The 17,547-nt window shown below is 39.6% G+C and overlaps 1 protein-coding gene across 1 annotated transcript in view; it reads left to right on the forward strand.

Annotated features, from left to right (window-relative positions):
• The first annotated feature begins 14,547 nt into the window (after window positions 1–14,547).
• Vps41 (VPS41 subunit of HOPS complex) overlaps window positions 14,548–17,547 on the forward strand; it is a 159,792-nt gene continuing 156,792 nt past the window's right edge. The window contains exon 1 of the mRNA XM_055603954.1: window positions 14,548–14,603. Within this exon, the coding sequence (XP_055459929.1) occupies window positions 14,583–14,603 (21 nt within the window). The 5' untranslated portion in view covers window positions 14,548–14,582. The remainder of the gene's footprint in view (window positions 14,604–17,547) is intronic.

Below are 17,547 nucleotides of genomic sequence, written 5' to 3' on the forward strand. Positions count from 1 at the left end.
AGCCAAGCTTTATAACAATAGAGTATGGCTATGAAGCATTTATATGTTGATAATGACATTTTAAATGTACTAGAGCCCCGTTTTGTTTTTTTTTTTTTTTTTTTTTTTTGAGAAAAATCAGTTGCCATAATCACATTGCTCCTCAGTCTGGATCATGAGCTCATAAAGACTTACGGAATCTCTAAATCTATAGGATGAAAAGAATGCAGAAGAACTGTTGTTCAGGGGAAGACTGTGCTGTTATTATGGTAATTGGTTCACTCAGTACCTTATCCTGCAATGCAGTTAGCAACTACACTTCTCTACTTAAAAGTGTGAGTTGCAGAGACTGGAGAAATGGCCCCGTGGTTATGAGTGCTTGCTCCTCTTGCAGAAGATCAAAGCTCAATTCCTAGCACCTAAGTCAGGCAACTCACAGCTTCCTGTAACTCCAGTTCCAGGGTATCCAACAACCTGTACTGGTCTCAGAAAGCAACTGTACTAGTGTGGATTCAATGGGCATGCACACACACCTGCACATGCAAACTCACTCTCTCTCTCTCTCTCTCTCTCTCTCTCTCTCTCACACACACACACACACACACACACACACACACACATAACCCTAAAACTTTTTTATGTGTGGATTGTTATGTGATCTTTAAAAACAATGTGTGTTCTCTTCCACTTTTGAAGAATGCATTCCTATCTTCAATTAGGAAGCTTATTCCCTTTCCTAACCAGGGCAGAGCCCTCCTTTAGGAGAGTGGGAGTCCATTTCAACTATGCTGGCAGCTGGTGGCCTAGTTTTTAATTTCCTGAAACCTACAAATATACTCTACACTTTGAAAGAGGCTCTTAGAGCTCAAAATGTATTTCTTTAGAAAGACTCACAGAAAAAAAATCCTACCACAAGCCATGTACTTAGGCAGACTCTCTCAAGCACCACTTAATGGTGCTGAGCTGAACCTTGGATCAGGGTCTGAAGTCTGATGTGGTGACTCTCAGCTCTACAATCACAGCTGCCCCAGGAGAGCGAGCTCTCGTGGCTCTGGGTTAGTCTCTATTATTGAGGCGGTTTGGGGAGGAAGAGAGGAAATAAGAAGGAAGACTATTTCTGTGAAGAGCAAGGAACTGATACTGAAGCTGGAGTGAAATCATAATGAAGGATGCTGCCATGCCATTGGCCGGGGAGTCCCAGGGAACGGTGGTCCTGGGCACCTGTTACCATAGGAAAATGGATGACAAGCACCTGCCTTGGAATTTTTTAGTGGGGACAGGGGAAGAAGAAAAGAGGAAAACTTAAAATAAGAAAAATAACAATAACCTATAGTCTCTGTGAGTTTAGTTCAATATTCTCACACTATATTTCTATGTAGCTACTCTCACACCAGTTCAGCAGCACTTAATCTTTGGTTCATGATTTACACTTACCACAAGGCAACGGTTAAATTGACAACTACTGTAGATACATACAAAAATACATGCTGTAAAAACATGCCTTTTGAACTATTGTCTAAATAGATTACATAGTGATGGTGTAATATTAATAATTTGGGGAAGGAAGTCCGGATCTTAGACTCATTTCATGAGTGAAAGAGTCTGAATAGGATCCCAGAACTAACTCATGGGAACTCCTGGACAAGTGCTGTGTCATAAAATTCCTGGCATAAGCCAGATGAAAGCCTAACCAGAACCCCCCTGCGGTAAATGGTGAGAACAAGAATTTAAATACACTCAACTGGGCACTACTGTATGTCACTGGTATTGTTGCACATGATCAATAGAGCTTAGATTTGAGGTGAAGTATAACATTGTGTTATCAGTATAGGTAGCATGAAATTTGCAGGCAAATGGATGGAACTAGAAAAGATCATCCTGAGTGAGGTAACTCAGAACCAGAAAGACATTCATGGTATGTACTCACTTAGAAGCAGATATTAGCCATGTAATAAAAGATAAAATCTACAGACCTAAAGAAGCTAAACAACAAGGAGGACCGTAGGGAGGATAGGGTCAAAGAAAAGCCATTTACTTTGCAAGGATATACATCCCATTTAACTGCTTCACCTGGTAGAAGTTTGCTGGTTGAAATGCATGATACACTGTAGGTAGCACAGATCTTGCAGGGTCTGCTTGCTGTCTTGGGAATATAGTTGAGGCCTCTCCAAAGAGCAGAACGTTCTTCACTATTACAGGATGAAATGACTGTCATGGTCTGTAGACACGTTAAAGGCGTTGACTAGCCAGCAATTTGCAGCACTGTGGGACTCAGCACAGTTTATGGCTGTAACTCGAGTTCCCTCCTATGGATGACGTTTTATTAAAATGGCTACAGATCTTTGAAGACTATCACTACCAGAGTCTGAATATTTTCTTCCATCCTGAGGCTAGCATCTAAGAGTCTTTGATGATATTTGCAAATTGTGAACCAGAGTATAACCTGGCAAGCTTTTTAGATAGAAATAGAAGAAAATTAAGTATCCTCCATAGGTCCTCCTTGTTGTTTAGCTTCTTTAGGTCTGTAGATTTTATCTTATATTATAGGGCTAATATCCACTTCTAAGTGAGTACATACCATGAGTGTCTTTCTGGTTCTGAATTACCTCACTCATGATGATCTTTTCTAGTTCCATCCATTTGCTTGCAATTTTCATGATTTTCTTGTTTTTAATAGCTGAGTAGTATTCCATTGTGTAAATGTACCAAAATTTTTGTATCCATTCTTCGGTTGCTGGACATCTAGGTTGTTTCCAGATTCTGGCTATTATGAATAAAGCTACTATGAACATAGTTGAGCAAGTGTCCTTGTTGTATGGTAGAGCACCTTTTGGGTATATACCCAAAATATTGAGCTATCCCTAGATTTCTGAGAAAGTGCCAGATTGATTTCCAAAGTGGGTGTACAAGTTTGCATTCCCACCAGCAATGGAGGAGGGCCATATCCTCTCCAACATGTGTAGTCACTTGAAGTTTTGATCTTAGTCATTCTGATGGATGCTTAGTTCTTACAGGATAAACACCAGAAGCACCAGAAGAGAGGGAACAGGAAGGGAGGCTACCATAGATGTCCTCTGAAAGACTACACCCAGCAGGGGATTGAAGCAGATGCAGAGACTCACAGCCAAACTTTGGGCAGAACGCAGGGAGTACTATGAGATAGAAGGACCAGAAGGGACAGGAGCTCCACAAGGAGACCAACAAAGCCAAAAAATATTGGCTCTGGGGGCAGATGCATCAACCAAGGACCATGCATGGAGAGGACCTAGACCCTCTGCTCAGGTGTAGTCCATAGGCAGCTCAGTTATCTGTGTGGATTCCCTAGTAAGGAGTACAGGGGCTATCTCTGACATGAATGCTGTTGCCTGCCTTTAATCACTTCCCCCTGGTGGGGCAGCCTTCCTAGACCTCAGAGGAAAAGGATTCAGGCAGTCCTGATGAGACTTGATAAGCTAGGGTCAGATAGTAGGGGAGAAGGACTCTTCTTTTTCAATGCACTAGGGGAGGAGGACGGGGGGGCGTGGGTGGGGAGGGAGAAAGGGTGGGACCATGAGGAGATAAGGGAGGGGATACAATCAGGATACAAGGCCACACATATCCTGTTGTCAAATAGAAATCATTTTAGCTTAACTCATAATTCCTAATGCAATGTAAATGCTACGAAAATTGATGTAAAATAACTTTTAGTGTTTTGTACAGATGCAATTGCTTTGTTTTGTTTCTTTTCTTTTTGGTATATTTTCTATTTGAGATTAGTTGAATCTACAGGTTCAGGCCTCAATCTGTACCATGGGAGAGTCTGATAAGGTTTACCTAAGGACACTGGCCTGGCCTTCCTATGTTACTCACTATGTAACTTTACCCCATGTCCTCATTTCTGAACTTTCTGTGCTTTGGTGTTCGCCTTGAGATGTGTTCTATTTGAAGGGCTACAGCCTGAGTAGTAGTGGTCAAATCAGGATTTTGCAACTAAAGGTTAATTTTACTGTGATAATAATGGCACAAATGACAGCTGAGATTCCTGCTGGCCATATTCCAGCCTTGCTAGAGCAATAAATGATAGGACACAGCAGAAACATAATAAAATAAAAAACTCTGTGGTGGTTAAATTTTATTTTCATTGTAAACTGCTGTTTAATCAAGGTCCACAATTATTGAACTAACAGAATGGTGTTTATTCCTTTAATTTCTTTTACAGAGATAGTAATATGTTCTGTTATGTTCATATCATCTGCAGAGTTAGCTGTATTATGATTAAGTAGTTATCGGACTATGAATGTTTCATAATGCTGTCTTTTAAAACAAGAAATTCAATCACTAACATACTGGTCATGTTAAATTTTAGAGCGTAATTGGGGACAACCATTTTTTTCAGTTTGTTTAGTAACTCCTTTTAATTTCCTCCCTCCTCATCTTCTCTTATAATTTTGCTATTTTGTTTTTATGTCTGAAGGAGTCAATATACATGGGAGAGAAGCTGGGTTCATCTGCAAATATATCTTAACCTAAAATGCTACTGAAAAGCAGGCCCCGTTTTGCTAGTAGTATTTGGATCTGGTGGCAGGATATGTTGAGTATTTTGTTTCAAAGTTTTGATTGAAAATGAAGGACTTTATTAAATAATACATTTTCCTGGCTCAGTCTAACACCTGGATTCAGGACAGATTGAATTCATGCTTTGAAAAATTGTTTTGTGTTCTTCTGTCAAAAAATATGTAAGCAGTTCAGTAAGTGGGTTGCAGACGCACAGTCTGTGTCATGGTCCATTCAAACAGGTGGTCCCTGAAGAATTTGATAGAAAGAAACACACAGTAGGAATCCTATGCTTATTTTGCATTTAGTTCTCCAAAAGTTGTATCCCCTAAAATTTGTCCCTCCTAGTGTTCTAAATGTCATTTTAACATGTAGCTTGAGAAGACCTTCTTAAGTACTCCATATCAGTACATATTAGTATTTAATGGTTCTTTAAAAGGCATTTTGTGGTATTTATAAAAAGCTTTTTTTGATGGCTTGAAAGGTGTCAATGACCAGATTATCATCCTTTCAGCATATGTCCTTAAAGAAATATTTACTAATTGGAAAAGAGAAATGTTAATTTACCATACTCAAAGCAGAGAACAAAAAGAATGTTTATCAATATTAGAATTTTTCATAGAATAAAGCTGTAATAAGTACCACTGAATGAATATTTTAAAACAATAAATAATATTAATTTAAAGTGATCCTGAAGTAGGACTAAGTGAAGAAAGCAGATTACAAAATTTGGTTACATGTTTTTGTTTGCAAACAAATATTTAAGCTCAGAAAAAGAGCAGAAAGGAAAGTGGGGATCCTTAAAAAGACGAAGAAAGTAGAAAGATGTATGTAGTAATGGTGATATGAATAGAGGAATTACTAATAGCACTTGAAGTGTATTTCATGTATAGGTTTTATTGTTCCAATTACACATGTGAACAATGTCTTATGTTTATAATTTAAAAAGCATTATTTTCTGCATGGTACTGGCATAGAAACAGAATGGTGGATCAATGGAATCGAACAGAAGACCCAGAAATAAACCCACACACTTACGGACACCTGATTTTTGACAAAGATGCCAAAACCATACAATGGAAAAAAGATAGCATCTTCAACAAATGGTGCTGGTCCAACTGGATGTCTACATGTAGAAAAATGAAAATAGATCCATACTTATCACCCTGCACAAAACTGAAGTCCAAGTGGATCAAAGACCTCAACATAAAACCAGACACATTAAATCGGCTAGAAAAAAAAGTGGGGAATACCCTAGAACTCATTGGTACAGGAGAAAACTTCTTGAACAGAACACCAACAGCACAGGCTCTAAGAGCAACAAACAATCAATAAATGGGACCTCATGAAACTGAAAAGTTTCTGTAAAGCAAAGGACACCGTCATCAAAACAAAGCGACTGCCTACAGATTGGGAAAGAATCATCACCAACCCTTTATCTGACAGAGGACTCATATCCAATATATATAAAGAACTAAACAAGCTGAAAAGCAATAAACCAAGTAATCCACTTAAAAAATGGGGAACAGAGCTAAAGAGAGAATTCTCTGTAGAGGAATATCGAATGGCAGAGAAGCACTTAAAGAAATGCTCAACCTCATTAGCCATTAGGAAAATGCAAATCAAAACAACCCTGAGATTTCACCTTACACCCATCAGAATGGCCAAGATGAAAAACTCAAGGGACAACACATGCTGGAGAGGTTGTGGAGAAAGGGGAAACCTTCTCCACTGCTGGTGGGAATGTAAACTGGTACAACCACTCTGGAAATCAATCTGGCGCTTTCTCAGACAACTAGGAATAGTGCTTCCTCAAGATCCAGCCATACCACTCCTAGGCATATACCCAAAAGAGGCGCAGGTATACAAAAAGGACATTTGCTCAACCAAGTTTGTAGCAGCTTTATTTGTAATAGCCAGAAGCTGGAAACAACCCAGATGCCCCTCAACTGAAGAATGGATGCAGAAACTGTGGTACATCTATACAATGGAGTATTACTCAGCAATGAAAAATAAGGAAATCATGAAATTTGCAGGTAAATGGTGGGACCTAGAAAGGATCATCCTGAGTGAGTTGTCCCAGAAGCAAAAAGACATGCATGGTATATACTCACTCATATAAACATACAACATAGAATAAACCCACTAAAATCTGTACATCTAAATAAACTAAGCAAAAGAGAGGACCCTAACTAAAATGTTCAATCCCCACCCTGAAAGGCAAAGAGGATGGACATCAGAAGAAAAAGAAAATAGGAAACAACCTTGGAACCTGCTACAGAGGGCCTCTGAAAGCCAGAAGAAAACAGGAAACAACCTTGAAACCTGCCACAGAGGGCCTCTGAAAGCTTCTGCAGTATAGACTGTCAAAGCAGATGCTGAGCCTGATGGCCAACTGATGGGCAGAGTGAATGAAATTCTATGTAAGAAGTGGGAAATAGTAAGAGCTGAAGGGGACTGGAACTCCACAAGGAGAGCAACAGAACAAGATAATTTGAACACAGGGAACTTCCCAGAGACTCATACTCCAACAAAGGACTATTCGTGGAGATGACCTGGAACCCCTGCACAGGTGTAGCCCATGTCAGTTCAGTGTCCAAGTGGGTTACATAGTAATGGGAAGAGGGACTGCCTCTGACATAATCTCGTTGATCACTTCCCCCTCAGGGGGGAGCAGCCTTACCAGGCCACAGTAGAGGACAATGCAGCCACTTTTGATGAGAACTGATAGACTAAGATCAGAAAGGAGAGGAGAACCTCCCCTATCAGTAGACTTGGGGAGTGGCATGCATGCAGAAAGGGGAGGGAGGGTGGGATCGGGAGGGGAGGAGGGAGGAGCTTTTGGGGGGATACAAAATGAATAAAGTGTAATTAATAAAAAAAAAAGCATTATTTTTAAATTCTTATGGATTTATTCACCTCTGTTGCATGGATATTAAGTGTCTCCTAAAACCTAGGTGGTGAAAGCTTGTTTGGTCCTGAGCCTGGTGCCTTGTCATGTCCTGGAACCTTTAAGAATTGGGATCTAATAAGAGGTATTGAGGGTTGGGTGCGACCTCAGAGGGGGCAATGGAATCTTGGTTTTTAATTCCACTTTTTTGAATTTTGATCATGAAGTGTTTTTTTTTTTTTTCCACCCCCACTGTGATCTGCTGCCTCTTCACAAGGTCAGGGTTTTGGGGGAGGGAGGGTGACACATGGTTTATGGATTAGAATGCCCTAAATTTTGAACCAAAATAAATCTTTTCTCTTTATAACTTGAGTATCTAAGTATTAAAAAAAGGAAAAACAAACAAGGAACAAAACAATACTAGAAGTGGGAGCTGACGTTTGACATTTCTAATAAGCTGTATGTTTAAATAACATTTATAGTAGTAGATGAAGGTTTCAGTGTGTTCCATTTTTAAAAAGACTAAAATGTGAAATAAATCGACACTTGCCATGAGAGCTAACATCATATTATTTTAGCTGTTTTGGGGGAAAGTTAATTAAAGAAAAGCTAGAGGGGTGCTGTTTGAAGCAGGTAGCATAATGGGCTGTGCGTTTGCTTGTCATTTGCTGTCATTTCATCCTAAAGAGTTTGGGATGAAAAGGGTAACAGTCTAATTCATCTTCTCTCCAAAATAGATTGAGCAGAAAAACAAAACAAAAAAAATATAATAGATTGAGCAGAAAAAAAACAAAATACCTCAAGGAGACTGTCACACTAACAATGAATAGAGTCTCAAGATTGGGAGGTTTTTAGAAACTGCCACAGAGGCTCAAAACTGGGGCAGTTTCTTGAAACTGCAACTTTGTCAGAAAGGCTACAAGGCTGGTTCTTCTTCTTCTTCTTCTTCTTCTTCTTCTTCTTCTTCTTCTTCTTCTTCTTCTTCTTCTTCTTCCTGTCACCTTCTCACTTGGCTGAGTATTCATTACGAGACTTAGAAGCACTATTTCATAAGGGTCAATGTTGAAGCCTTTCATAGTGCTTAAAATGAGATAAGGTAAATATAGATCTATTTTCATTTTTCTGCATGTGGACATCCAGTTGGACCAGCACCATTTGTTGAAGATGCTGTCTTTTTTCCATTGAATGGTTTTGGCTTCTTTGTCAAAAATCGAGTATTCATAGGTGTGTGGGTTTATTTCTGGGTCTTCTATGCGGTTCCATTGATCCTCCTTTCTGTTTTTATGCCAATACCATGCAGTTTTTATTACTATTGCTCTGTAGTACAACTGGAGATCGGGGATGGAGATACCTCCAGATGATCTGTTGTTGTACAGGGTTGTTTTGGGGATTCTGGGTTTTTTGTTTCTCCATATGAAGCTGAGAATCTTTTTTTCAAGGTCTGTAAAGAATTGAGTTGGTATTTTGATGGGAATTGCATTGAATCTGTAGATTGCTTTTGGCAAGATGGCCATTTTCACAATGTTAATCCTACCAATCCATGAGCACGGGAGATCTTTCCATCTTCTGAGATCTTCTTCAATTTCTTTCTTCAGAGACTTGAAGTTTTTCTCAAACAGGTCTTTCACTTGCTTGGTTAGTGTCACCCCAAGGTACTTTATGTTATTAGTGGCTATTGTGAAGGGTGTTGTTTCCCTAATTTCTTTCTCGGCCCTTTTGTCTTTGGTATAAAAGGAGGGCTTCTGATTTTTTTGAGTTGATTTTGTATCCTGCCACTTTGCTGAAGGTGTTTATCAGCTGGAGGAGTTCTCTGGTTGAATTTTTGGGGTCGCTCATATATACTATCATATCATCTGCGAATAGTGACACTTTGACCTCTTCCTTTCCGATTTGTAATCCCTTGATCTCCTTTAGTTGTCTTATTGCTCTGGCTAGGACTTCAAATACTATGTTGAAGAGGTAGGGAGAGAGTGGGCAGCCTTGTCTTGTTCCTGATTTCAGTGGGATTGATTTAAGTTTCTCTCCATTGAGTTTGATGTTGGCTATAGGCTTGCTGTATATTGCCTTTACTATCTTTAGGTATGTGCCCTGTATTCCTGATCTCTCCAAGACTTTAAACATGAATGGGTGTTGGACTTTGTCAAATGCTTTTTCAGCATCTAAGGAGATGATCATGTGGTTTTTCTACTTCATTTTGTTTATGTGGTGGATTACATTGATGGATTTCCATATGTTGAACCACCCTTGCATGCCTGGGATGAAGCCTACTTGGTTGTGTTGGATGATCTTTGATGTGTTCTTGGATTCGGTTTGCAAGTATTTTCTTGAGTATTTTTGCGTCAATGTTCATAAGAGAAATAGGTCTGAAAATTTATCACCCTGCACAAAACTAAAGTCCAAGTGGATCAAAGACCTCAACATAAAACCAGATACACTAAATCTGTTAGAAGAAAAAGTGGGGAACAGCCTAGAACTCATTGGCATAGGAGACAACTTCCTGAACAGAACACCAACAGCACAGGCTCTAAGAGCAACAATCAATAAATGGGACCTCATGAAACTGAAAAGCTTCTGTAAAGCAAAGGACACTGTCATCAAAACAAAACGACTGCCTATCGATTGGGAAAGAATCTTCACTAACCCTTTATCTGACAGAGGACTCATATCGAGTATATACAAAGAACTAAAGAAGCTGAAAAGCAGCAAACCAAGTAATCCAATTAAAAAATGAGGAACAGAGCTAAACAGAGAATTCTAGACAGAGGAATATCGAATGGCAGAGAAACACTTAAAGAAATGCTCATCCTCATTAGCCATCAGGGAAATGCAAATCAAAACAACCCTGAGATATCACCTTACACCCATCAGAATGGCCAAGATGAAAAACTCAAGGGACAACACATGCTGGAGAGGTTGTGGAGAAAGAGGAACCCTCCTCCACTGCTGGTGGGAATGTAAACTTGTACAACCACTCTGGCAATCTATCTGGCGCTTTCTAAGACAATTAGGAATAGTGCTTCCTCAAGACCCAGCTATACCACTGCTAGGTATATACCCAAAGTTTGCTCAAGTACACAAAATGGATATTTGCTCAACCATGTTTATAGCAGCTTTATTTGTAATAGCCAGAACCTGGAAACAACCCAGATGTCCATCATTGGAAGAATGGGTACAGAAATTGTGGTATTTTTACACAATGGAATACTACTCAGCAATCAAAAAGGAGGAAATCATGAAATTTGCAGGCAAATGGTGGGATCTAGAAAAGATCATCCTGAGTGAAATATCCCAGAAGGAGAAAGACAAACACGGTATATACTCACTTATATAGACCTATAAGAAATGATAAACATAATGAAATCTGTACACCTAAAAAAGATAATCAAGAGAGCGAACATGTGGTAAGATGATCAATCCTTGTTTAGAAAGACAGATGGGATGTGCATTGAATGTATGACAGGAGTCTACTGAGTGCATTTGAAAGACTCTAATTAGCAATGTTTTCAAAGCAAAGACTCATGACCAAACCTTTGGCAGAGTACAGGGAATCATATGAAAGAAGGGGAGTTAGTCTGATGAGGAAAGGACAGAAGCTCCACAAGGACCAAATATATCTGGGCACAGGGTCTTTTCAGAGACTGACATTCAACCAAGGACCATATATGGATATAACCTAGAACCTCTGCTCAGATGTAGCCTGTGGTAGCTCAGTAACCAATTGGTTTCCCATAGTGAGGGGAACAAGGACTATTTCTAACAGGAACTCAATGACTGGCTCTTTGGCCTCCCCATCCCCCAAGGGAGGAGCAGTCCTGTTAGGCCACACAGGAGAGCTTTGCTGCCAGTCCTGAAGATACCTGATAAAACAGGATCAGATGAAGGGGGAGGAGGTCCCCCCTATCAGTGGACTTGGAAAGGGGCAGGGTGGAGATGAGGGAGGGAGGGAGGGACTGGGAGGGAATGAGGGATTGGGACAAGGCTGGGATACAGAGTTAATAAAATGTAACTGATAAGAAAAAAATAAAATTAAAAAAAAAGAAAAAAAATGAGATAAGGTGATTATGAATAGAATAGCTATCATAATTTACCAAGTAACCAAACCTTTAGGGACAACTTTTAAGACAGATCTTTCAGGTCTGCAAACCACCGTGAATACGCGAGCTGAGGTCTGGTTGCTAACACCTCAGTAACAGGTTTCAAGTCCTCCCCAGCAAGAGTAAGGACTTGAACACAGTCTTTCCTTCCATAGCCTGAATGAACAATGTGTATTTAAAAAGTAAGTGATCCGACACATAATTAATGGATCTTATGTCAAACATTTTCAAGCTTTAATTCTATGTGTCTATAATCTGGGGTCATTATTGAAATGCAATCATCTTTCAGTAAGTCACTCAGAATGTCTTCAATTATTCTGTTCTAACTAGGTTTCAGGTGGTCTGTGGAGAGTACTTTGAGTAGCAAGAAGAAGCTTTAGGACCTTTCAGATAACGGGAACTCAAACTCCCACAGGAGGAAACTTGAGGTTCGGAGGTCACATGCCAATTTCATTCTGTCTAGTCTGTCTGGACTCAGAATGAACCTAGCCTAGAGCAGGTTTCAACTTTGCATGCTTGTGTCTCTTCATCTTCCCTTGTGCCCAGTGGATCCTATGCTCATTGTACTTTATTATAGTGAAGACAGCAGATATGGAGTGCATTATCTGGGGGCTCCCTGGAGTTCCGTGAACAGAGAAGAATCTGCAGTAAACTCCAGCTGCTTCTTCAATCCATCCCACAATATCCCCATTGAGAAAGAAAATAGGCCAACCCCTCTTCATTCCAAAGAGTTGCAAGAAAGTCCACCATGGGCCAGAGCTGATGACTGTCTGCCAGCTTTGCTTCCTAGACCATCATGGTGTGTTCGCCCATTAGAATGGTTCTAAGAGCAGAACAGGTATTGTGGATGAAAGGGATGTGAACTTCAGAGGTTCTTTGGAGAACACTCATTCAACATTCAAACATAGAGCGCCAGCTGCTGGAAACAAAAATCAAAAGACAGACAGACAGACAGACAGACAGACAGGAAAATCAGCAATAAAGTCAGACCTGCAGCTCTGGCTGATTTGGGTTCTCAAAAGACCTTTAGTTTCCTATTATAAATTATCTCTTCTTTCTTTTCCTTCCTTCCTTCCTTCCTTCCTTCCTTCCTTCCTTCCTTCCTTCCTTCCTTCCTTTCTTTCTTTCTTTCTTTCTTTCTTTCTTTCTTTCTTTCTTTCTTTCTTTCTATTATGTAGTTAGCACGTATGTGTCTGTTTGTGTGAACACACAGCGTATACATATGGGTCTGTTCTGGCTGAGTCCTGAAGACAGTAGTGGCAAACACTCTTAACCATTAATCCATATCTCCAGTCCTCAGAAGAGTTTTCAAGTGTCCTCCTGCTCCAATTCTGCCTTCAACATAAAGCTAGGGTAAAACAAAACAAAACAAAACAAAACAAAAAACAGCAACAACAAAAAATCAAACTCAGACAAATAAAAACAATCATCAAAAATTGACATGGATGAAGTGGATCACACAACACACTGTTGTCCAGAACAAGAATAAAATTCAGCTGTTTGAGAAAACGGTGGTGATTTTCCCAGCACCTAATTAAGCAGTCCAATTCTCACCAAAATTAAATCGAACAGTAAAATAAAGAGAACAACCCTGTGTTTGTCTTCCTCTTTCTTGTCTATGTTTGATCAAAACAGGAGACTGACAGCTTGAAGAGTATGTAGTCTCACCAGTTTCTATGCATGCAGCTTGCAACAAGAAAGGGAAAATGATGGCTTGTGAAGAAAATCAGAAAAGCAGAAGATGTGGGCTTCTTTCTGTTTCCTGTAGAAACTAAACTTAGGGCTTCTTCTGTGTCTGCTGTGTAGAGGCTTGTCACATAACACCCGCCTCTGATTCAAACAATATCTCCATGAGACAGCTATATCTGCATGTAAAAGATCATTACAGCTGGACTTGTCGATTGCTGGCATGCCTTCATAGCAGGAGGTAGGGATGGTCATCGGACCGTTGCCTGAGTATCCAGCCAGTCCTCCCAGCCCACATTATACCAGTGTGTCCAATTGCACAGGACTTTATGTTTAATGGGAGAGGTTAAAGTACTAGGGGAAAACAAGGAGAAGGAACCTCCTTCTATTGTTTTGGGCAAGCCTTCATTCATGCAGGGTGAAAACTTTCCAATGTGGCTGATTTGGGGCAACTTGTGCTCCTGATGGTAGCCCCTCACCCATGCTCAATAAAATCATTGGTTTCCCAGGGGAGTTTTGGTGGGTCTGAAGTTTGGTTTGTCTCTGGGACCTTAGAAGGAAGAAGGCAGATTTCCTAGGCTCCTGCCAGGGAGAAAATTCTGACAATAAGGTCTTTCTGTGGCTTGAAGTTCCATCATAAGTGTTGTTTGGGCTTGGGCTGCTTAACAACATATAGAAATTTTTAGATTAGCCATGACTTTGCTTGCTAGGGAATTTGATATGCTCTCTGGCCTCTGAGGACATGAAGCTCACAAGTGTGCCCAGATATACATGCAATATTTGTACAAATAAAATTAAAATACAAATAAAATTACATTTTTAAATAAAAAGAAAGATGTCAGTTTATTGTACCAAGGTACTAAATGTTTGTTAGAATACACATTATTTTTCTGACTATTCACGGCAGACATTCTTTTATAGTCACTAGCCTTTTAAAAAAGGAGTAGGCGGGCACAACAACAGTATTAGACTGAAGAACATTTGATGTAGTCGGATTGGACATTGGGAAGGGATACATTCTAAACCTAGGCTTCTCACGAAACTTTAGCACGTTCTCTGAGCTACTATGCCTTCCCCTGTTAATGGGGATAACAATAAGTTTTGCTGAGAGGACTAAATGATATAATTCATAATTTTACTGTAAAGCAAAAGCAGAGCCTGGAATGAAAAGTGCTTAACAGACACAACAATAACAACAGAAGGTAGACCCACAACAAAATAAAAACTGTCATTCACTATAGATATATTGGAGTCTCTTAAACAGGATTCTGTTGTGTAAAAATTAGAGTTGGCTCCGCCACCAAACTGATGTCGGAAAAAACTACATTTCCCAGCAGGCTGTGGCCCAAGGGCTCCTTTCTCTTACTTCCGGGTATGTCATGTGACTCTCAGGCTGCGCTATGGCGGAAGCAGAGGAGCAGGTAAATGCTGGCAGAGCTAGTTCGGGGCAGCCGGGACGTGGAGACCTGAGAGAGTGGTTCTGGGACGCGGTGGGCCGGAAAAGAGTGGGACCTGGCCCGGCGTGTTGGGGCGGCTCATCCCCGTGCGGATAGCACCATGCGCATCCCGTCTGTCCCAGCTGGCCTTGCTTAGGCTCAGCCCTTCTGTTTTGTGTTAGGTGGAAATTTTCCAAGGCAAGTCAAGAGTGGACTGCTATACAAGGCTTAAGAGATTACTCCTGCTGCTGGCAAGACTTAGATGGCAAGGTCCAGCCTGCAGCTGAGAAGTGGTACTGAGTGTTGGGTAGAAAATATTGCTTTGTTTTCAAAAATACAGCTGTTGATAGCTACACATTAAAGCAAAGGACAAAATTAAGTGAAACTAACACAATAGAAGACTAAGGCCAGAACTTGGAAGAGACCTCCTTAAGTTTCCGTTTCTAGTGTCTCTTCATATGCTTGTACATACGCATACATACATACATATATCGTATATTCCCCTCATACATTAAATGGCCTGCCTGCTAGTTTCTGTGATACCTCTTAGGAACTGAGTGGCAATGAACTGTTTGCTGTCATACGAGACGTTTACCTGTAGTGGTGATTTTACCATTCACTTTATTCCGAGTATACCAAAAGTTAAGGAATTTGAATAGAAAGAATTTGGGCTCCGTCTTTGTGTTAACAAGAGCCGCTTTCATCATTTGTGCAAACTATCTTTTGCACTGCAGGTTCAAAGGAAAGCGAACTTACCTTCAGAGCAGGCTTTGCCCTGTTTGACTACTGTGAGATGGCTGTTCACATTGAACATTTCCTTATTTCCACATGTGGTTTTGTAGAAAAGCAGAAGTCCAAGTTCCTTAAGTTCTTAGGAACTTAAGATCCAGTGCGATGGAAATATGGAGTTGCCCCTATATTCCCACTCATGCAGAAGAGGCGTTTGTCAAGGCTTTCTGATGTTAAAAACAGGAATATCAGGTAGATAATAACATGTTTCACGTTTGCACAGTGCTTACAAACTTAAAAGATCCTTTCACATGACATTTGATCTGGACATTTTGATATGGAAGTCGTAAAAAGCCTCCATGTCTCTCCCATCCCAAACCGTGGTAAAACAGTGCCCATATTGTCCTACCCACCCCTTCCACAGCTCTGAGACTTCATTTCCCGCTGTGGTCTTCTTCCCTTCTGCCACCCTCTGTCTCATATTGCCTGTTTCTCTAAACAAGCCAGCCATGTTCCTATGTCAGAACCTTTGCTTACACGGGCCCATTTCAGGACTTGTGATATCTACAGGTCTTTCTCCCTTACTTTTCTCATGCCTCTGTGAAATTGTGCTTTCTGATTGCTACTCCCTGCTCATTTTTTGAAACCACCTTCTGACATTATTCTGCATAATACTTATTCCATAAATTATTTTTATGTATTTTCACTATTGTATTCCCCATGGTAAGAATTTATTCACTGCTAATGACGAATATTGGGATATTGCTTGATACTTAATATATTAGATGATTGAATTTTACAGATAAGAGGATTGAAACTCAGTCAATTTGAACTTTTCTATTTTTACGACTGTTTTAGTCTCATGTCTCTAAAGCTCACATTTTTTCCATTAAACCACTTTGATTCTTAGAGTATATTGAAGAACTTAAGTCTAAATTTCACGTATGAATATATATGAAATATATATATGAACTTTATGAAGTGCAAATAGTCTTTATTATCTTAATTTAGCTCTTATTCTCTCAATGCTGTTTTAAAAGCCAGTGCACTATTTTAAAGAACATTTTCCCCCATTCATATCAGTGTAGCCTTAAAAAAGGCCAGTTGTCTATTGTCTGTTGCAGAAAGAAGCAACCATTCATAGATTATTTTATGAATTCATAAAATTACTATTTTCAAAGAAAACAAATAATTGTATTTATATTATTCTTTGAAGATTAAACACGACTAGGTTTTTCTCATTTTCTGGATTGGTGCTGCTAATATTCTTCCACTTTCAATATTTCTGGAAATCATGACATCTTTTTTTCTTCTTACTGAGTACTTTAGGGGGTAACGTGTAATATATGAACTACAATGACGAATTACAGAGGGAGGCAAAGCATTTTCTTAATACGCTCTTCTACAAATGCAAAAATTCTTGCAAGATGAATAGCACAAAATTAAACCCATTGGCTTATCTTTCCTGAGTGTTATGATTGTCTCTGCTTTAATTTTATGAATAGCCAAACTGGTGACATCTGCACCAAGTTAACATACTATTAAAAATTTACAGTTTAAAGCTAAAAATCACTGCTTGAGTAAGGATAAACAGATCTCTTTAAGTCATAATGAAAGCCTTGATTTTGCTGAATATAGAAAAAGTACTTTGTAAAAGTAACATTTTTGTTTTATAGTTCACAGAAAGCTAATAGCCTCAGTTCTGCCTGGAATTCTTGTAACCAGCAGTTTTGCTCAGTTCTGGAACGATTTATAGGTGGCTCTCATAGTCACAGATGCCCAACAGTGTTTGTCCCGACCTCTCATGAATAACACTCTACTTGAAGTGTGGTTGGTGGTGTATTTGTCTCCTACGGATTGCTGAGTCCTCGGAATGTGGACTATAGCTTACTCATGTCTATATCTCCCCAGGAGCTAGTAGTTTCCAAACCCAAAGTGTTGAAATGAATTTAATAGCAGGAGAACACTCTTAATTGTCATGTTGTGGATTCTGTTCAGTAGAATTATGTGAATTGAATCATATTGAAAATCTTGGGGTGTTACTAATTCAGGTGTAATGTGGATCACATTTTCCTCATTTCTTCCTCTTAGCCTCTACACACTTTCATCCCCCATCCAACTCAGCCACAAAATTAACTATAGTTCCTTGGCTGGATGAGAGAGTTTTTATTTTGGTTTTTACTACTGCATCTTAGACATT

Source organism: Psammomys obesus, unplaced genomic scaffold (assembly GCF_907164565.1).
Source record: "Psammomys obesus unplaced genomic scaffold, mPsaObe1.curated_primary_1811, whole genome shotgun sequence".
Taxonomy (NCBI): Eukaryota; Metazoa; Chordata; class Mammalia; order Rodentia; family Muridae; genus Psammomys; species Psammomys obesus.